Consider the following 22,792-nt stretch of genomic DNA (forward strand, 5'->3'; position numbering starts at 1 on the left):
GGAGATGATTCAGGACCGCTACCCACCGCACCTGGACTCACGTCTACACAGACGGCTCCTCAGAGAACGCCGTAAGGAATGGAGGCAGTGGCGTCTACATCCGTCGCCCAAACGGGACCACCACCTCCCTCTCCGTCCCAGCTGGTGACCTGAGCTCGAACTACAGGGCCGAGCTCCACGCCCTCATCACTGCAGCAGAGCACGCAGCAGGGGAAGACCGCAGTCGGCAAAACATCGTCCTCCTCACTGACTCCCTGTCCGCCCTCCAGTCCCTTCTGTCTGGCCCCACTGACCTCCCCACCAGGCAACTCGACAACTGCCTCAGCACCCTGTCTCAACACAACAAGGTGGTGCTCCAGTGGATACCGGCTCATGTCGGCATTGCCGGCAATGAAGAAGCGGACAGGCTGGCAAAAGGAGGTGCGAGACTTCCCCAACCACACAACTCCACCTCGTACAAAGAAGCCAAGACTCTTCTACAACGGAAGAAGAAAGAAAACTGGAAAAAGAGAAACGGAGACTACAACCCACAGGAAGACCCCATCAACAAACTAGACCGGAGAAGCCAAACCACCATTTTCCGTCTAAGGACAGGGCACTGTGGACTGAAGAAACACCTCAAGAGACTGGGCCTTGCGGATGACGCACACTGTGAATGTGGCTCGGAAGAGCAAACTCCGGAGCACATTCTCCAGAACTGCCCCCATCTAGAGACAATACGCCAGAAGTTCTGGCAAGAAGAGACCAGTGTTGGAGCCAAACTCTGGGGTCCTGCCGACGAACTGCGCAAGACTGCGGACTTCCTGGCAGCCACTGGTCTGAGGATCTAGCACGGCCACCAACATCGAACGCAGAAGAAGAAAGAAGAAGAAGTCAAGCTCAGTCGAACTCACAGAATGAAACTGAACGCATTGCATTTTTTCCCGCAAGACCGTACACTCGTAGCATCGTCTGTCCACCGCTCGTGGCAAAGGCAGTGAAATTAACAATCCAGAAAAGCGCGGTAGCGGTTGCGCTGAGGAGGATAGCACGCTTTTCTATACTCTCTATTCTTTTTAACTCTCTGAACGTGTTTTAAATCCAAACATATCATATCTATATGTTTTTGGAATCAGGAACGGACAAGGAATAAGATGAAATTGTTTTTAAATCGATTTCGGAAATTTAATTTTAATCATACTTTTTATATTTGTAATTTTCAGAGCTTGTTTTTAATCCAAATATAATATATTTATATGTTTTTGGAATCAGAAAATGGTAAAGAATACGATAAACGTAATTTTGGATCGTTTTATAAAAAAATAATGTTAATTACAATTTTCAGATTTTTAATGACCAAAGTCATTAATTAATTTTCAAGCCTCCAAGCTGAAATGCAATACCAAAGTCGGGCCTTCGTCGAAGATTGCTTGGCCAAAATTTCAATCAATTTGATAGAAAAATGAGGGTGTGTCAGTGCCGCCTCAACTTTTACAAAATGCCGGATATGACGTCATCAAAGACATTTATCAAAAAAATGAAAAAAATATCTGGGGATATCATACCCAGGAACTCTCATGAAAAATGTCATAAAGATCGGTCTAGTAGTTTACTCTGAATCGCTCTACCCACAGACACACATACACACACACAGACACACACACACACACACACACACACCCGCGGGTTAGGGGGAGTCCCATATTTGTTGGGACGAGAAAGAATTTACCCGATGCTACCCAGCATGTCGAAAGAGGCGACTAACGGTTCTGTTTCTCCTTTTACCCTTGTTAAGTGTTTCTTGTATAGAATATAGTCAATGTTTGTAAAGATTTTAGTCAAGCAGTATGTAAGAAATGTTAAGTCCTTTGTACTGGAAACTTGCATTCTCCCAGTAAGGTCATATATTGTACTACGTTGCAAGCCCCTGGAGCAATTTTTTGATTAGTGCTTTTGTGAACAAGAAACAATTAACAAGTGGCTCTATCCCATCTCCCCCCTTTCCCCTATCCCATCTCCCCCCTTTCCCCGTCGCGATATAACCTTGAATGGTTGAAAACGACGTTAAACACCAAATAAAGAAAGAAAGAAAGAACACACACACACACACACACACACGCACACACATACGTACACCACGACCCTCGTCTCGATTCCCCCCTCTATGTTAAAACATTTAGTCAAAACATGACTAAATGTAAAAAACATTATAGCGGGTATTTTTTAGTCTGCAATTTCCGACATTCATTCAGACCCATGCTGGGATTGCAAATTGTACCAAACACGAGGTCTTCAGAAGAGGTACATTGCCGATTGCGTTCAAGTTTTCCCTCGTAAGCTCTTATCTCTTTGATATTTCTGTTTTTATATTTAGTCAAGTTTTGATTTTTTTTGTGTTTGGTACAACGGAGCGCCCCCTGCCGCCAAAAATGTGACTAGCCGCGCATGCGCACTCAAAACTGACTGGAAGCAAGATGGCGGCCTCTGCGAGAACTTTGGTGCTCCTAGTGCTGTGCTTCTTCCTCATCCTGACTTTTTACGGTAAGGCGTCGCGTAATACCGTCAGTTCCATATGTCATAGAATGATGAATTCACTTTGTTTACTGAGGGGAAGATCTCTTGTCATTCTGGCACAGCGCGGAAGTTGTTAAAAATAATCTGACCAAGAGATACCAGTGATGTCATGATATTGACATTACAAAATCATGCATTATTGAACACCATCAGTACCAGCAATGGGCTGCATTGAATCCCTTGTTCGATTGTTTTGTTTGCTGCAACAGCCTGTATCAGTATATGTGAGTGTGTGTGTGTGTCACTGTGAGTCTGTCACTCTGTGTGTTGTGTCTTGTCTTGTCTTTCCATTACTGCCCACAATCAACAGTAGTGATTATTATTTCGGCACTTGATGGGATGTTGCGCAAGTCCAATAAAGCAGCGTTTCCAGCATCCAAAAGTCCATTAAGATTCACAGATTGTGTGTGACTGTGTGTAATTCATTTGTTTCTGGGTGTGACTGTGAGTGTGTATTACTAGTCTATGAGACTGAGAGAGAGAAAAGAGACAAAGTGAGAGAGAGCAAAAGTGCCCTGAAGTATACTTAAGCTTATTGTATAGTAAGTGCTTTCTTTTCCTGCCCCAGTTCCAGAGTCAAACAGGTACTACTAGTACTACTAGAAATTGTGTACACTGAGCGTTGAGTTAGCTGCATTGAGATGGACTCTGAATTGATAACTAGTAGGTTTTCTTTTTCTAAAATCCCAGTTCCAGACACAGGCAGCGCCCGAGGAGGTTATCGAGGAGGTTATCGCGGCGGTTATCGAGCCAGCCGAGTCAGGACTCGCTACGCCAGCACCAGAGTTCGCAGTGGTGCTCGGGTCCGAGTGCGGCAGCGAGTCCGAATGGGCACTGGTGGCTTTTCTAGCAGCACATGGAAGGCTGCGGCCCTAGCTGGAGCCATCTACGGCGGTTCTCGCTACATGAGGGGCTCCTACTACCGCCAGTATCCCAATCGCAGTAAGTAATGAACCCAGAGCTGCCAATGCCATGCTACATTTTAAGACAAATTGCTACGCTGTTAGTGTTACTGTAGTGTTAGTATTACGCCAAGCTTAGAATTCTAAACAACGAAGTAACTGTGGTAAGATGAACAAAGTTAAAAAAGAAAGGATTACTGTACTCACCGATACAAAGACGACACAAGATAACGAATTTTTGCTTCTGGAAGCTTCATCACGAAAAACAAGAACACAAAAGACAACAAAAAGCAGACGCAACACGGAACGAACAAGGTTTGAAAGAAAATGGAGGCATTCTTACAGAGAGGACGTCTTTTTATAATCTATTATATTATGCGAACTGACTCAAACGTCCAGCAGAAGAACGGTGAAAAGAAGAGCGACAACGGAGGAGAAGAACAAGAAGATACTAGCGCCGTTGCGACGATCTGCTCATGCACACAACTGTTTGTGAAACTCACCATGCTTGCTTCTATCCGGAGGAGATCGGACGCGTACTGCAATCGAAGAAGGTGCTTTGGAAATTCCTTGAATGCAAAACAAATAAGCGGACATCTGCAGAACCACTGCGGGCCGGATTTATGACAATGCGTCATCATCACGAGTGACGTCAAGCTGTTTCGACATTTGTTTGTAGATTACGTCACTCCACTAGATGAAATCATATCGCTGTGCTATCGCAGATCTTCTTGCTTCTAAAACCCGGCAATAATCCAGAATTGGCCCTTTGTTGGCGTGCCAGCAAAAACCCACATATAATTGCCAGCAAAACGCCATAAATGGCCGACTGCAGGCAAACCAGCTCTGGGCCATAAATGGCAGGCCAACAATGGGCCAATTAAAGAATTTTAGTGGCCGACAGTATTACTGGAATGCCATAGATGGCCCAGTTATGGCTTGCCATAATTGGCCCAGTATTGTTTTTTTTATGGCCAGCTTTCCCAAACTTGCCAGCAAATAAACATAAATGGCCCAGTTCTGGCATGTTTATTGGGTACCAGTCTGTTCGGGGTTTATGAGCTAAATAAAAGAGAAATTACCCTTCAAATGGACCTGCAGATCTTCGGAGCCTTCTGTATGTTACTTTTCACCATCCTTTTGTGTAAAGATGTACACACAACCAAAAAGGCACAACCATTAATTTAACCCTTTATTTTGACTTGAGACAGGTAGCTCAGAACAAACAAGTTAGAAATACTGTTTAACTGAGGTGAGCATAGCCCATTAAATGTAAGTTCAGTACCTTGTACTTGCTGTTTGGTGTAAAGTAACGTACGGTTCATGGGTAAAATGAACATTTGGTACAGTAGTGGAGTACCAACCTGACTATTCTATCGTGAAAAGGATTTGTTATGATTTCTTGTTTGTAACTCACAAAACTGCAAACAAAAATAGTGTAAAAATATTTAAACTTTTAAAGAGGGTGATTTGATTTATAATAATTTCTACACCGGTGACCGTGCTTTTTTTCAAATTACTTAATAACCTGATGATTGAGGTTAAGGTTTCCAAAACAAATGACATGAACATTTACTGGAACCTTTTCCGCACTTCCACAGAGAATTTCATCGTTTTAAAAACAGTGTAAATAGGTAAATGTTGAATTGTATCCTTGAAGTTGATTTGAGCTTTGGTGTAAAGTAACTAACGGATAAATGATTTTGCTTATATTGAGGCAGGAGCAACTTTTTTCAAGTGTTGCTTTAGTACAGATCAACTCTACATTCAGCCATCAAGCCATTGGATAGTGAAACAGTTGCCTAAAGCTGAACCTAAGAAAATGACAGCACCGTAAAATTATGTTATGGTGTAAATGTAACATACAATCATTTGTGCTTTATCTGCAAATATTTGATAAACCGAACACTTTACTGTTAAATAAAATGCTGCAATTGAACTTGAAGGACAGGAGTACCAAGATGTTTATTCATGTAAAATTAAGAAGGTTTAAAAAAGTATAAAAATTGTAACACCTTTTAGACTCCTTGACATATTCTTGGCCATATATTAATGTAAAAAATGCGCGGAATGTGGATGTGCGAATAATTTTTAGACAATGCCACACTAAAACACTATATTCAGTATATGCTATGCTGAAAATTCCCCAAAATGTTAATTGCTACACAGGGATGGTCAAATCTCAAATGATTAAATTTAGCCAGTCGTGGGAGTTACAGAAAGTTACCAGCACGGCAGAAATATTGCCTGCCCAGTAAAACAGTACATGCTACAGTTCATGCACCTGCAGTGTTTATGGATTTGAAACTCGATAGTACAACAAAAAGTATTGCAATTGACCATAATTTGCGAGTTGCCAGGCGGTTTCTACTAGCCTGGCGTATAAAATTTGTTATTTTCTCCTGATGATTGGGCGGACGATTTGGCCATCCCTGCTTTACTTGATGTTTCACAAGGGTTGGTGGTACTGGTAGTTGTGTAAACCTATGTATTCAGTTCAATTTATTTGTTTCTTGTTTTTGTGTTGTTTTTTCAGCTGAAGATAAATTTGTTTGAATTATTTTTCACATTGTAGAGAAAAACACCTCATTGTTATTTGTAAGCAGAGATTGTATGGACTTTTTCTGTAACCAACATTTTTCAGTGCCTCCCATCTGCACCAACAATTATGAAGTGGCTCCTAACGGTCGAGTGTACGGCAACTTCATCTGTCCTCGTGAAAACGATCCGGCGGACGCCAACTATTGCTGTGGAGATTCCCACAGAGAGTTCTGCTGCCGCCAGACCTATTACAAGTAACAATTATATCCTTTTATTTAAAGAAAGAAGATTGGGAGGGAGGATACTCTAATTCTTTCAGGCTTTTTTTGTTATTGGAATTATTTAAAAAGTGCTCATTGGTAAGTTCAGTTTGTAAGATGGTGTATACTTTCATTGATATTAGAAATGAATAGAAAAATATCTGATAAAAAAAGAAAGTTTGGTATACATTCATTTTTTTGTGCTTTTGCTGTGGTTAAGTTATACCGTACTTTCGGGACTATAAGGTGCTTCGTTATATAGGGCGCAACCCCCACTTTTGAGGTAAACTTAAAAAAAAACGAAGCCGCACATCAAAGGAAGAATACAGAGTGGAAATATTTGGGCTCTGTGTGTGCGGTGAGATCAAAGGCAGGTCCATTGTGATAGCTGGGTGGCCTTGTTTACAGACACTGACCTTTTTCCCCGGGGTCAATGACCCAGTTTTATCTATGAGAGGTGGTTCCCCTTTCATATCTGAGAGAGGAAACAGTCCCTGCACTTGGTCAGTGACCGAGTTTAACCTATGGGGCTAACCTATGGGGTGGTCTCTTTGATGTCTTGAGAGGAAACGTGGCCAGAGTAGTAGCTGAAACATGCATTATCATAAGTTGTTTGACTGGTACTCAGGCGGTCTCTTTGATGTCTGAGATGAAACTTGGCCAGGGATTTCTATTTCAGCCATACATAAGGCGCTTCTGTTCAATAAGCCGCAGAGGTCAAGTGTGAGAAAAAAGTTTGCGCCTTATAGGGTACTAAATAACATACACACATGCACATTTGGTTTGAATGATTGTTCTTGCTGTGTTTTTTTTTCACTGTTGATAACACTTACAGTGTGGTGTCAAACTAATGTTTGGCAGCGATATTAGAATCTTTTTAAAACTGTTTATTTTTGTTGGCAAGCCATATGGTTCAATGCTTTCTATTAAAACTAGTCATTTAGTCTCAGAAATTGACCAATTATAACGATAATTATAACAATAATGATATTAATGAAAGCTTTTTAATCGCCCCTTTCTTGTAAGAGCTAAACACATCACACACATATACCCTGACATACAGTAAATAAAAGTAAGAATGCAACAGTTGCCTTTTCTTCGTTGAAAAATCCAACAAAATAAGATGCAGGATAGCCTGTTCAGTTTCCATTTATCCCCCTGATTTTGTAAAAGATATTAGTTGGTAAATAATGGTAATTATAAATGCGTACACAATCTCTGGTTAGGGTATTTATAAGATGTGATTGTTTTCGACTTATTTCAGCACTAGAAGCTCGGGGCACCGCGGAGGCACATCACCCTGGGTCATTGTGGGTGTCGTTGTGGTCATCATCATCATCATCGTCGTCATCGTGATTTGCTGCAAGAGGAGACACCAGCAGAACGGTGTCATCTTTGGAAAGAAGCCTAACCCAGGTAACAAGCTGCTTATGTTTTGTCTGAGTGTATCGTTCTACTTCTCTTTTGGTTACTTCATAGAGATCTTGTTTTTCAAAAATAGACACAATTTTGGATATATTACCTGTATTATGTATTGGTGTTGATGTCCTTGACGAGTCCAGCGTAAGGTTCTGCCATGGTGTAGATTTAGTTTTTGGCTCACGTAAGTGTAGCCTATGCGATCGTAACTTTGTTTGTCTGTGCGTGTGTGTGTGTGCGTGTGTATGTCTGTGGTAGAAACTTTAACATTTCGTCATTTGAAGACGTCACATTATGGCGTAAGAGGGTTAGACGTCACGCGAAGGAATTACTGAAAGTCTCGGTCATTTTGGCTCATTATTTTGAGCGGGCCGAGACTAGTTGGAAGGCACTATGGCGGAAAAGAGAGTTATCTTTTCATGTCTTGGCATCTCAAATCTTATTAGTCAGAAAGCGCATGCACGTAGTCTCGACCAGCGCGTGGTGTGCTTCTTTCTGAGTACTTTACGTCACAAATTGTACTTTACGTACTTGATGATGACGTAAGTTAATGTATGTGTTCTATTTCGTTGACTGAGCACGGCCGGGACCAGTTGGCGTGAGCGCTGGGATTTCGAGTTTCATTCGACATGTCAATGCATCGCAGTATGAAATAATACAGGTAGGAGGTTAGTCGAAGTGCATTCTTCACTATGGTATTGAGTCTGATTTCGTCGTCCATCTTGAATCATAAAGCACTCTTCTTACAAAAAAAAACCCCAACTTCGTTGCGAGCTACGGCGAAGCTTCGCATGTCAAAACTTGAGAAGCGATGTTGGGGTCAAAGTACCACGCCGTAGCTGCGGGTTTTTGGTATTAAGACTTTGCGAAGCTTCGTGTAGTCGACTACGGGCTCAATTAAGGACAGGCTTAAGTAGGCTAGATCTAGTGTCTCGCTTTCTTGCACAGTGTCACCTATTCTTACTGTGTGTGTGTGTGTGTGTATGTGTGACGGAGTGATTGAGTTTGTGTTACTGTTTGTCGATTTCTTACGTGAGCCTTGAAGGCTTCGCCTCTTGTTATAGCTATATTATACATCCGTGAATTTGTGATTTTGAGTACATGCCAGTGGTGTTTTTTTCAAGCAGTGTAGTTTTTTAAATTATTTTTATTCTTTTATTTTTTTAATACTTTTTATGTCTTGTAGGCAAGCAATGTAGTTTAGATTTTAAATTAATTTAATTTTTGGTCACACAAAACAAAAGGAGGACACAAGAAACTTTAATTTTTCAATTTTAATTTTTGTTGGTTGTGTTTGTGACATATGAGTGTCACTATGCAGTTTGAAACTTTTCAAATGGATTGTAGGTGTGTTATGTTCAGGCAGGCAAGATGTGACATCTGTTTTACTTGCATATATGAGATTTACCTCTGTTGCTGTCATAAAAGCTGCAATTATGTAGTCAGTGTGTTTCTAGAACTGAGACATTGTACTCTGGTGCAGGTTAATTTTTACATACTTTATAACATGTTGTTTGGTATAGTTGTGGTTTGTATGCTGGCGTGCTGTTGGTAGAATGTTAGGCCAAAAAAAAGAATAGGTCTGTTTACGGTAACCCGACCGACCCTAGTTTTTTCGCGCGACCCTAGACTTTTTTTGGGCATTTGGGGGGGGGAAAAAAAAAAAAAAAATCTTGTTTTTTTGGCAAAAGAACGTAAAAATATGTTTTTTTGGAGAAAAAAAAAAGGAAAAAAAATCCCGACCTACCGACCCTATTTTTTTGGCCTATGTTACCGTAAACAGACCTATTTTTTTTTTGGCCTTATTACATCAACAGGCTTATTGAGCATTGTGATGCATTGCATAAACAGCTAGTTGTGTGTGCGTGTTTGTGGCCTGGTTGATGTTGTCATGACAGCATGCTGTGTGTGTATCCCCTTTGAGCATTGTGTTGGTCCAAATACCGGGCAGTTTATTGATGGAAAAATAAGACGAGGGAAAAAAAAGAGAGACAAGGAAAGCAAGTATTAAAAAGCTTAAAAGGGTGGGAGGATGAAAAGTATCGATGAACACACAAAGAGTAAAGCACTAAAGGGATCAGAAAATAACAGATCTCTAACCTTAGACTTAAAGGAATATAATTGTTAATGGCAAACAAAAATGAAAAATTCCTCCGCCCAGGTAGGTACCAAAACTTTACAAAGGGACTGTTTTCTGTTCTGAGTGAAAATTGCTGGCTGAATTAATTTTGCAAGTTGACATTGGTGTCACTTGTAAAATGCATTAGTTGAGAGAAAACTCTGCACTGAAAGTGAGAAAGCAGGGTGTGCATAGTTGGGATGTGTTCATGAAGAAGGTTAGTCTATGTTTCCATATAGCGACGCAGCGGCGGCTCGATGGCAACAAACACGCGATGCCGCTAGCAAATTTCGTCATGAGTGGTTTCCATTAAACGCGGCGCGGCAGGCGGATTTTTGTTCTTTCTGGCTTGACTTCTTTTTATAAATCGGTCAAATCTCACACAACCATGCTGTAATTAAGAGAAACTATATTTGAAGCTACTTATGTTAGTTAGAAAATTGAAATGACGAAAAATGTAAGAAAAAAACCTTTTATTTTAACAAAAAGCGGAACAAACCCGGTGCCTTTGACAACCTTTGAAAAAATTCTTGCTGGACTATGTGCAGCTTAGGGAATACGTGTATCTGACGAAAAATACAGTTGAAATAGACTACAGACCTGGTTGTGGGGGGTCCTCGAATATTTGGAAAGACAGACCACGCCCACTTTGGACGCGAATAACGCTGTTCAGCAATTTTTTTTGCTCCCTGGAGTGCGATCGGTTTTGTCGCTGCCGCTACCTCGCAGCAACCATCGTGCCGCTGTCGCGTCCCTATATATGGAAAAATAGCTTTAGTCTGATTTCACGTAAAAGCCTGGACAAATCTCTGTTTATTTACAAGATGATCCGTACGGGAGGGAAGGTAACTTTAAGTGTGCATGAATTCAAATCTTAGTGTTGACTGCATGTGTGTGAACAGGTAGCAGAACTGTGTACACAGTGTCCGAACCTCATCATGTGACTGTTCCCCTCAAAGTGCAGTCTGACGATGGTATATGTGGGGTTTTCTGTCGTTTGCCTCATACCTTTGATTGTATTGTTTTTTTTGAAGTCTCGTATTTTATTATTTTCTTTTTTGTTCCTTTTTATTTTTTTATGCTTAAAGGTCCTTGTCTACATTTTTAATTTTATACCGAAATCGCCATTTGACCATTAAAATGCAGAGTCGATTATCTACTAATATCAACAATACACCCCCTTTCGATCAGGAAAGACGAAGCCAGTGTAGCCGTTTGAAAATTCATTGTAGTATTCCAGCGTAGTACTCATAGTAGGATATCCTTATTTGGAAAATGCCAAGCGCAAAACTTCTCTCAAATCCCGTGCATTTCGTGCGTTTATAAAAAAGCGTGGACAGCGCTCCAGTTTCAAACTGTTGCTGCACTTGTTTGGGCGTGGCTATAAGCATAGTGACATGAATTTGATTGGTCAGTATTTTTAGGCAAATAGAAAACAAAATATTGGAAGCGTGAGTCACGCTACCCAAAAATAAAATCTTTTATTACATATATTTTTTTTTTCCATAATTTTTTTCCCCATGGTTTATTCATCATTTGACATAATTTTGTATCGAAATCTAACCGTAAGATTATTGAAAAAAAGCCAAAATGTAGACGACCACCTTTAAAGACGATTTTTGAAAATAACTCTGTCACTGCTACATGACCGTTCGGCAGAGTTATGCCGCTTGAAGCTCAGACAAATATTTCAACTTCTGTGTCCGGCCAACACGTGCTCGAAGTTAACAAGCAAGGAGAGAAATCGATCCAAACATGTGATTCTGAGAGTCGATACTCTACATGCGTATGTAATGTCAGTTTCTTCCCATGTGTGAAAAGTGACATTACACGCCAGTCACTAGCGAGAGGGTTTGTCTCAAACATGTGTACAGGAACCACGTGATGTTTGTCTGAGTAAAACAAGGGTGCTCACTCTTTCGCAACCCTTACAAACCCGGCAGAGTTATTTCCGGAATTCGTCTATTTGCTTTTGTTTTGACTGTGGTGTGTCCTTTGGTGTTTTGTAATATGTGTAGTTTGCTTTGGTCTATGTATGCCACTGTGTGTGTGTGTGTGTGTGTGTGTGTGCTTGCTTGCTTTGCAATCAAGATTTTTCACAGCTTCTCTGTGGGGATTGAGGTCTGAAATTATAACTTGCTGCTTTGACACCTTTTGTCTGGAACGCCGAAGAAGAAGAAGAAGAAGACACCTTTTGTGTTTGTAATCATGAGACTCTTTCCCTTTGTCCATTACCGCCATGCTCTCCATGCAGGCATTATTCATTGTAAAACTAATCATGAGACTCTTTTCCTTTGTCCATTACCGCCATGCTCCCCATGCAGGCATTATTCATTGTAAAAATAATCAAGCAACTCTTTTCCTTTGTCCATTACCGCCATGCTCTCCATGCAGGCATTATTCATTGTAAAACTAATCATGAGACTCTTTTCCTTTGTCCATTACCGCCATGCTCCCCATGCAGGCATTATTCATTGTAAAAATAATCAAGCAACTCTTTTCCTTTGTCCATTACCGCCATGCTCCCCATGCAGGCATTATTCATTGTAAAACTAATCATGAGACTCTTTTCCTTTGTCCATTACCGCCATGCTCCCCATGCAGGCATTATTCATTGTAAAAATAATCAAGCAACTCTTTTCCTTTGTCCATTACCGCCATGCTCTCCATGCAGGCATTATTCATTGTAAAACTAATCATGAGACTCTTTTCCTTTGTCCATTACCGCCATGCTCCCCATGCAGGCATTATTCATTGTAAAAATAATCAAGCAACTCTTTTCCTTTGTCCATTACCGCCATGCTCTCCATGCAGGCATTATTCATTGTAAAACTAATCATGAGACTCTTTTCCTTTGTCCATTACCGCCATGCTCCCCATGCAGGCATTATTCATTGTAAAAATAATCAAGCAACACAAGATAACAATAAAAATGTTCTTACCAGAAACATGGTATTTTGTAATGGGTGCACACATTTTTATTGTTATTTTGTTCTAGTTCTTCTTACCTGCATTCTCTTGTTCCTATTCTAATCAAACAATGCTAATTATCTTCACAAATGCAGATGTAAAAATTCTAAAAAGCTGTAGTATTTGTGTGTATTTGACTCATGAATAACATCTTCATCTTCAGGGTTTTTTTTGCTTATTTTTTCTCAAACAAATTTTGTGCTGAATACTTGTAAATACACAAGGGACACTGACTGGCAGTACATAGTAGGGTATATCAAACTTGATTAATGTGAGGGGTGGGTGGGGAATATGGTCATGTAAACTGTGCTTTGTAGCACTACGTTTTGCCTCAGGTTAATTTAATTGATGTTACCATATTTTTCTATTCTCCTGAATGTGTATATATATCAAGTATGAGTAGGTCACTTTAAAATGTCTTAACTTTTAAAACCCGTTATGTCAACTTTAGTTTGAGTAATCATAACTTCATAACTTCAAAAACATTGATTTATTTTATTTGTGGTGCATTTACTTACCTGGGTACATTTTTCAGAATATTTTCAAAACAGGATGTTGCACTTTCATCCTTAAAAGGAAAACGTTGGCAGGTGCACAAAGCAGCAATCACAGTCTGTTGATTTTCTTGTGTATGTAGCACTATAGAGAAAGAAAATACTGAAACATCTGGTTTCTATGTGTGCAGTCTCAGCAAAACACTGACACAGTCAGTACACGCACACACACACGCACGCACACACACGCACGCACGCACGCCGTACGTACACACACACACACACACACACACACACACACACACACACACACACACACACACACACACACACACACACACACAATCTGCCACAATCAAACCTATAACCCCACATCTGCTTTTCTTGCTTGCAGAGCCCTACAATGACATGAAAGCCAGCTACCAACCACCACCCCAGCCAACCGGTGAACCACAGTACCCCCCACCCGGACCATACCCCCAGGGCGGTCAATACCCACCTCCCCCTGGCCAGTACCCTCCACCTGACCAGTACCCTCCTGGAGGGCAATACCCTCCTCCTGGCGGACAGTACCCTCCTGGGCCTTACCCTTCCACCCCACAGGGGGGCATGCCGTACCCTTCCGCGGGTGCTCCACCTCCCTACTCTGACGGTACGGCACCCTACCCGGGAGCTCCTCCTCAACAGCCAGGGATGGCGCCTGCCTATGGGGGATACGGCCAACCCGGCTCCGGCTGTATGTGAAACTTGTGCTGTCATGTTGGAATGTGCTGTGTTTTGTCAGTGTTCTGCACACTTGTAAATGGGTATTTGAAGCAATCCAAATCTCCGTGATTTTGCGGATTTACGTGAAAGGAAAAAACCTACCAAGAAGGACAAAATTGTGTGATTTTTTTTTTACATGGACAATTTATCTATCACCAGAGGGGGTTAAATTCATATTTACAAGGCCAAACTGCTTCAGCTTCTGGGGGCGCCACCCCAAAAACCTCACAAGGGGCGTCGCCCCTGGACCCCGCCAGTGGACCCCTGGACCCCCGGCATTCTTTATTTCCGTGAAACTCATTCTTCCTTTGAATGGATTGCCTGGTATTTTGAACATACCTCTTGCCAGTAATTCAAGGGATGCTAACTTAACAGTTTGTAACTGGAGGCTATGTTAAGTGACTTGTTGAGAAAATAAAACACACCAAATAAATGCCATTTAATGAAGCAGGTTGCGGTTTTACGTACAGGCTGAGCTTTTACATGCAGGTGTTTGAGTGTTTGCCAGAACAGCTGTGCAGTACAGCCCAAAGGGCCCCTACATTGCACGTGTTTGAGTGTTTGCCAGAACAGCTGTGCAGTACAGCCCAAAGGGCCCCTACATTGCAGGTGTTTGAGTGTTTGCCAGAACAGCTGTGCAGTACAGCCCAAAGGGCCCCTACATTGCAGGTGTTTGAGTGTTTGCCAGAACAGCTGTGCAGTACAGCCCAAAGGGCCCCTACATTGCAGGTGTTTGAGTGTTTGCCAGAACAGCTGTGCAGTACAGCCCAAAGGGCCCCTACATTGCAGGTGTTTGAGTGTTTGCCAGAACAGCTGTGCAGTACAGCCCAAAGGGCCCCTACATTGCAGGTGTTTCAGTGTTTGCCAGAACAGCTGTGCAGTACAGCCCAAAGGGCCCCTACATTGCAGGTGTTTGAGTGTTTGCCAGAACAGCTGTGCAGTACAGCCCAAAGGGCCCCTACATTGCAGGTGTTTGAGTGTTTGCCAGAACAGCTGTGCAGTACAGCCCAAAGGGCCCCTACATTGCAGGTGTTTGAGTGTTTGCCAGAACAGCTGTGCAGTACAGCCCAAAGGGCCCCTACATTGCAGGTGTTTGAGTGTTTGCCAGAACAGCTGTGCAGTACAGCCCAAAGGGCCCCTACATTGCAGGTGTTTGAGTGTTTGCCAGAACAGCTGTGCAGTACAGCCCAAAGGGCCCCTACATTGCAGGTGTTTCAGTGTTTGCCAGAACAGCTGTGCAGTACAGCCCAAAGGGCCCCTACATTGCAGGTGTTTGAGTGTTTGCCAGAACAGCTGTGCAGTACAGCCCAAAGGGCCCCTACATTGCAGGTGTTTGAGTGTTTGCCAGAACAGCTGTGCAGTACAGCCCAAAGGGCCCCTACATTGCAGGTGTTTGAGTGTTTGCCAGAACAGCTGTGCAGTACAGCCCAAAGGGCCCCTACATTGCAGGTGTTTGAGTGTTTGCCAGAACAGCTGTGCAGTACAGCCCAAAGGGCCCCTACATTGCAGGTGTTTGAGTGTTTGCCAGAACAGCTGTGCAGTACAGCCCAAAGGGCCCATACATTGCAGGTGTTTGAGTGTTTGCCAGAACAGCTGTGCAGTACAGCCCAAAGGGCCCCTACATTGCAGGTGTTTAAGTGTTTGCCAGAACAGCTGTGCAGTACAGCCCAAAGGGCCCCTACATTGCAGGTGTTTAAGTGTTTGCCAGAACAGCTGTGCAGTACAGCCCAAAGGGCCCCTACATTGCAGGTGTTTGAGTGTTTGCCAGAACAGATGTGCAGTACAGCCCAAAGGGCCCCTACATTGCAGGTGTTTGAGTGTTTGCCAGAACAGCTGTGCAGTACAGCCCAAAGGGCCCCTACATTGCAGGTGTTTGAGTGTTTGCCAGAACAGCTGTGCAGTACAGCCCAAAGGGCCCCTACATTGCAGGTGTTTGAGTGTTTGCCAGAACAGCTGTGCAGTACAGCCCAAAGGGCCCCTACATTGCAGGTGTTTGAGTGTTTGCCAGAACAGCTGTGCAGTACAGCCCAAAGGGCCCCTACATTGCAGGTGTTTGAGTGTTTGCCAGAACAGCTGTGCAGTACACCCCAAAGGGCCCCTACATTGCAGGTGTTTGAGTGTTTGCCAGAACAGCTGTGCAGTACACCCCAAAGGGCCCCTACATTGCAGGTGTTTGAGTGTTTGCCAGAACAGCTGTGCAGTACACCCCAAAGGGCCCCTACATTGCAGGTGTTTGAGTGTTTGCCAGAACAGCTGTGCAGTACACCCCAAAGGGCCCCTACATTGCAGGTGTTTGAGTGTTTGCCAGAACAGCTGTGCAGTACAGCCCAAAGGGCCCCTACATTGCAGGTGTTTGAGTGTTTGCCAGAACAGCTGTGCAGTACAGCCCAAAGGGCCCCTACATTGCAGGTGTTTGAGTGTTTGCCAGAACAGCTGTGCAGTACACCCCAAAGGGCCCCTACATTGCAGGTGTTTGAGTGTTTGCCAGAACAGCTGTGCAGTACACCCCAGAGGGCCCCTACATTGCAGGTGTTTGAGTGTTTGCCAGAACAGCTGTGCAGTACAGCCCAAAGGGCCCCTACATTGCATGTGTTTGAGTGTTTGCCAGAACAGCTGTGCAGTACAGCCCAAAGGGCCCCTACATTGCAGGTGTTTGAGTGTTTGCCAGAACAGCTGTGCAGTACAGCCCAAAGGGCCCCTACATTGCAGGTGTTTGAGTGTTTGCCAGAACAGCTGTGCAGTACAGCCCAAAGGGCCCCTACATTGCAGGTGTTTGAGTGTTTGCCAGAACAGCTGTGCAGTACAGCCCAAAGGGCCCCTACATTGCAGGTGTTTGAGTGTTTGCCAGAACAGCTGTGCAGTACAGCCCAAAGGGCCCCTACATTGCAGGTGTTTGAGTGTTTGCCAGAACAGCTGTGCAGTACAGCCCAAAGGGCCCCTACATTGCAGGTGTTTGAGTGTTTGCCAGAACAGCTGTGCAGTACACCTCAAAGGGCCCCTACATTGCATGTGTTTGAGTGTTTGCCAGAACAGCTGTGCAGTACAGCCCAAAGGGCCCCTACATTGCAGGTGTTTGAGTGTTTGCCAGAACAGCTGTGCAGTACACCCCAAAGGGCCCCTACATTGCATGTGTTTGAGTGTTTGCCAGAACAGCTGTGCAGTACACCCCAAAGGGCCCCTACATTGCAGGTGTTTGAGTGTTTGCCAGAACAGCTGTGCAGTACAGCCCAAAGGGCCCCTACATTGCAGGTGTTTGAGTGTTTGCCAGAACAGCTGTGCAGTACAGCCCAAAGGGCCCCTACATTGCAGGTGTTTGAGTGTTTGCCAGAACAGCTGTGCAGTACAGCCCAAAGGGCCCCTACATTGCACGTGTGCCCTCAGTCTCATAGCATGTATACTATTACTTTAGTCAAGTTTTTGGACTCCCCCCGCGGGTTAGGCCAAAAAAAAAAAAAAGGTCTGTTTACGGTAACTTAGGCCCAAAAAATAGGGTCGGTAGGTCGGGATTTTTTTTTTTTTTTTTTTTTTTTTTTCTCCAAAAAACCATATTTTACGTTATTTTGCAAAAAAAAAACCCAAAAGATTTTTTTTTTTTTTTCCCCCCCAAATGCCAAAAAAAAGTCTAAGGTCGCGCGAAAAAAATAGGGTCGGTCGGGTTACCGTAAACAGACCTTTTCTTTTTTTTGGCCTTAGGGGGAGTCCCATATTGGTTGGGACGAGAAAGAATTTACCCGATGCTCCCCAGCATGTCGTAAGAGGCGACTAACGGATTCTGTTTCTCCTTTTACCCTTGTTAAGTGTTTCTTGTATAGAATATAGTCAATGTTTGAAAAGATTTTAGTCAAGCAGTATGTAAGAAATGTTAAGTCCTTTGTACTGGAAACTTGCATTCTCCCAGTAAGGTAATATATTGTACTACGTTGCAAGCCCCTGGAGCAAATTTTTGATTAGTGCTTTTGTGAACAAGAAACAATTGACAAGTGGCTTTATCCCATCTCCCCCCTTCCCCCGTCGCGATATAACCTTCGTGGTTGAAAACGACGTTGAACACCAAATAAAGAAAGACAGTTTGTGGACCAGGAGTAAAAAGCCGACAGTGTCAGATTGGAGGGGCCTGGCATTGCACGTGCCACTGTACAGGACTTTTTGTCTAATGCTTTCTAACAAAATTAAAAAAACCAAGAAAGGTAATTTGTTCGAACGTTAGTTATTGACAAAACAATACGTTACAATCACAGATATGTCGAACCAACGGTCTTTTAAAGTGCACAGACAAACAATAAGTAACAAGAACTTAGCTTGGTTGAGTTTTCGGCCGCTTGCTGGTAAACCGCAAGCGAATGAATCTTTGTTTTTGGATTTGCTTTCTAACAAAGATATCCTTGTGTGTTGACAGATCCACCTTACCCGCAGTAAACAGGAACATACAGAGCAAGCAAGGAAATGTGAAGCAGGGTATATAATGCTGTCAGTAGATCAGAGTTTCACTTCAACATCAGCAAGTCTACATTGGAACCTGCCATGAAAGGACACCCTTGGGACCAACCAAAATGCCCCTTCATAACAGGTGGCCGGTCATGACAGGTATAGTTTGGTCAAGATAATAAACAACGGGGCCGCAGAACATGTATTGTGTTGGCATGTCTCTTATTGTTGAAGGGACCTTACATGGCAGATATCACTGTATAAATATGGACAAGTTTTTGCAAAATTGAACATTTGTTGAATTGAAAACAAAATTGATAAATTTGATGTTTAACTAAAGTGACAGTTGCACAGTACAGTGTCTAGGAAACATAAATGTATTGTTGTTAAATGAGTATTGGCAGTATATTGTTCTATACAGTGTCTTCTCCAAAATTTGAAATTTGATATTTCCACAGACAATCAGAAAGCAGCCCTTTGTATAAAATGGCTGAAGATCATATGCTCATGGCACTGACGTAAGCTCACATTGAAATGACAAGAAGAAAGATATGTTAATCACACCTTGTATTGTTGTTAATAATGAACACTTATTATACTTATACTTGTTGTTGCAGTTGTTTAAACTGATTAACAGCTCCAATAGGAATTGTTCTATAAACAAGAATGGTATGCATCTGCACCAGAACAAAGCAAACCGTGTTTTATGTGTTACTTACAGGGTGTTAATGCAGCTTGTTATTTTGTTGGATCAGTTCGTTTGACCTTGCATTTCTCAGTTTTTCTGAGTGTTGTTTTAGATCATGTTTTATTTGTGTGGTTCTTTTTACCTTATTTTATATAAATTTAATGTTACGTTACATTTTGTTATTCTTTTTGTTTCGATCCTGGCATTACTTGATGTGATAATCCAAAACTATTTCTTATAATTTCATTATCTTTGTACATTTTGATTTTGAGTATACAATGTAGGTATACATATTACAAACCTCTATTTATTTTATTTGTTTGGGTTTTACACTGTAAGAAAAAAACCACATAAGATTCTTTTTAACTACAAATTTGTCAAAATTTGATGACTGTCATTGATTTTGGTCAGTATAAACATGTTGCATAACATTATTTTTTAGAAACAGGGATTTTTCTTCAAGTGTACTTATTTTTAACTTAAAAGAATACCCTGCTCATGCTTTAACGTTTTTAAAGCTTTTGCCTTTACAGTGCTGTGTTCCTTTTTGTCCTGACACTTTTTCATTGGTTAGAAAAGTATGAGGGTTTATTCAGTGAGGTTGGTCCGATTCTTTTTTGGGGGCATGTTTGCCAAAATGGCGATACAAGTTTGGGCAATTTTCGGAAGTTTAGGGCAGCCCTTGGCATCATCCTTCCACCCACTGTGAAATTAAAGTTTGCAGTTTTGGGCGCCATAATAAAGGCAATGAATTTCGACAATTTAAGAGGAGTCCAGGGGTTTTGAGCACTGCCAGCGCCAAACAATAACTCCTGTGTAATTCCATACCGCAGGAGAAGCAGGTTTATCAAAGTTCTTTCTTACTCTCAGGGACAGAGATGTTGTTTCTTTACTCAATCTCACTGTTCTTGGCTGTTCAATGTTTTTAATGACTTTAAAAGTTCCTAATTGAGCTTGTGATATGCACTATTTATAGCACTGACTTTTTATTAATTTGGCCTGTGAAAGAGAATGTTTGGACATGTTCAGCGACCATAGGTTGTGTCGGTGTTACTGAATTGCTTTTTCTAACATTTGCTATTTTTCTAACAAATGCTTTTTATATAGGTGTGCAATACATGAACCTGTGTATTTTTTCTTGCTGCAGATCTGGTTTTACTGTAATTTGCTTCCAGAAGGATCTTTATACTTTCGCATGATATTAGCACCCTTCTTAAGTCCAGCTATTGGTTTCTTGAATTTCTGTCATCTAGTCGTGTAATGCTTTACTTTTGGTCATGTCAAAACAAGCATAGTGTTTGTGTTTTGGACCATTTGCGTTCAGGTTTGTTGACCATTTCATTCGTTGAATTGTACATTTTTTAAGCTTCATTTTCATCTTATCTGTCATTCGATTACCTTTTATTTCTTGTCACAATTTTGTTCACTTGATTATCTTGTTGGTTTTGGTACTCTGAGTAGCACTTTGTATGCAACTAAGCATGTTTATGTAACTTGTAAGAATTCCTAACAAAAGATATAAAGTGGTTAAGTTTTGACATCAGAAGCAGTTTTTGCGGAATCATGGATGCATTTTGACAGATTCTTAGGTGGTATGTAATCCCTCAAAACATCAGAGAGAGAGAGAGACCTTTTATAGTGCTCTAATTAATTCTGATAACATCTGATTTTTGCATGTGTGCATATTAATTATAAAAATTAGGGCAGTATATTTATGGCTCCATCAAATCATTGGTAAATGTGCTCAATTGAATATAAGTTAGTTTATTGCTATTAGGGTAGTAGATAAGTGCTCTCTTCAAATACAAATGAACCGTGCATAATATTATGTTAGATTTCTCCAAAAGAGGAAGTAACAAGTTTGACGTAAGAGGATCGTGTTTCTGGGTTGTTAGTTCATTAGTTGTTTCTGAAGTTTCTGTGTCACACAGTACTTTTGTGGTTTTCCTTTTTTTCGGTTAGTATGCATAGTAGTTTGGATCACATCTTTTGAGGTTGTTAACTATCCTTTTTAGTTGCAAAACATTCCCACAATGGCCTGGTTTTTTTCCTTATTTTCAAAGTTATTTTTGTTTATGTAATGGCGTAATATGCACTAAAAATGTATATATATAGTTGTGGTTGAGTATTTGTTGTATAATAATTCAGATGTTGTACATAATCAGGAAGTTGTTGAATGTCAAGGGAAATGTTGAAAACGGCGATGCTGAGAAAATGCAAACATCCATGAAGGTTTTAACTGACATACCGGGAAGTGAGAGTTTTGGTATTGTTTGTTACCTGTCATTTTGAGAGGAAAACAAATTCCAGTCATACGCTTGTGGATAACTTAATCTTTCATTTTGGATTTATTCAAAAAAAAGTTACGATTGCTGTTAAGTGTTGGTGTTTTTTTCTAATTGTTATTGATGTAAATGATTTTGAGGATCACAATGTGTTGTACATTTTGCACATACTTACTCTGTGTCAGGTATGCTTTTAGTTTCTTTGGTTTGGTAAAATCTCATATCACATTGGAAGCTTTTTGCAAATACTCTTCTTTTAGCGCTATTAGCGCAAGGCTTTACATTCACTGAGAAATGTACATACGACATTTTAATTTATAACTACAAATAAGTAGATTAATTTTGCATGGAAAGAATGCTTGTCAATGCATTTTATTGGTCACAGTTTTCTAAAAAAAAATCTATCCTGTGAATAAATAAAAAAAATCCACATATATTGCAGGGGTTATATTTTACTGGGTTTGTTTGCTTAAATACCTTTTATTTAGAATTTTACTTCACAAAACTTTACATGCTTTTTTTATTTACATTTTCTCGTTGATTTTGATGATGACTTACAAAGCGTGACTTTAAGACAAAAAGTTTGTTGAAATAATCTCATTTGAACTGAAGTGTTTGATACTATTGTAATCTTTCTTTTGAATTGACTTCCACTTACTGTCTTTCTGATTGTGCAAAATAAATGTTTACACCGAGGTTTTTTGTTACCCCCAGCGGGTTAGGGGGAAGAATTTATCCGATGCTCCACAGCATGTCGTAAGAGGCGACTAACGGATTTTGTTTCTCCTTTTACCCTTGTTAAGTGTTTATTGTATAGAATATAGTCAATGTTTGTAAAGATTTTAGTCAAGCAGTATGTAAGAAATGTTAAGTCCTTTGTACTGGAAACTTGCATTCTCCCAGTAAGGTAATATATTGTCCTACGTTGCAAGCCCCTGGAGCAAATTTTTGATTAGTGCTTTTGTGAACAAGAAACAATTGACAAGTGGCTCTATCCCATCTTCCCTCTTTCCCCGTCGCGATATAACCCTTCGTGGTTGAAAACGACGTTAAACACCAAATAAATGAATAAAGAAAGAAAGGTTTTTTGTTGCTATGTGTGTGTGTCAGTTAATGCCTATATAGCTTGATGTACAGTGAAAACCCCCATTTCAGACTTTGCAAAATCTGGGGAAATGGTGTCTTAGAAAAGAGGTGTGTGTGTGTGTGTGTGTGTGTGTGTGTGTGTGTGTGTGAGAGATTGGGTGGCGTTCCTCTGTGAGCTGTGTAGGGAAAATAGGTGCATACAGAAATCATAGTGCACAGGAACACAATCATAGACACAGATACCCTCAATCACACATAGAAATTGACACAAATTCATGCATTTCT

At 41.3% G+C, this 22,792-nt stretch overlaps 1 protein-coding gene across 3 annotated transcripts; it reads left to right on the forward strand.

The window, feature by feature from the left end:
* Nucleotides 1-2,406: 2,406 nt before the first annotated feature.
* Nucleotides 2,407-22,502, forward strand: LOC138960042 (uncharacterized). Of its 3 annotated transcripts, XR_011453872.1 has the most exons (8): nt 2,407-2,520; nt 3,244-3,495; nt 6,100-6,250; nt 7,521-7,672; nt 10,697-10,768; nt 13,653-13,994; nt 18,420-21,074; nt 21,111-22,502. XR_011453872.1 is itself a non-coding variant. In XM_070331762.1 (7 exons), exons 1-7 carry the CDS (start codon nt 2,454-2,456, stop codon nt 18,437-18,439), a joined length of 1,056 nt encoding a protein of 351 aa, XP_070187863.1. In that variant the 5' UTR covers nt 2,407-2,453; the 3' UTR covers nt 18,440-22,502. The 3 variants fall into 3 exon arrangements, 2 of the variants coding, with proteins under 2 accessions (XP_070187863.1, XP_070187864.1); XM_070331762.1 differs by having other exon boundaries at nt 18,420-22,502; XM_070331763.1 differs by lacking the exon at nt 10,697-10,768 and having other exon boundaries at nt 18,420-22,502.
* Nucleotides 22,503-22,792: the final 290 nt, after the last annotated feature.

Source organism: Littorina saxatilis, linkage group LG2 (genome assembly GCF_037325665.1).
Source record: "Littorina saxatilis isolate snail1 linkage group LG2, US_GU_Lsax_2.0, whole genome shotgun sequence".
Taxonomy (NCBI): domain Eukaryota; kingdom Metazoa; phylum Mollusca; class Gastropoda; order Littorinimorpha; family Littorinidae; genus Littorina; species Littorina saxatilis.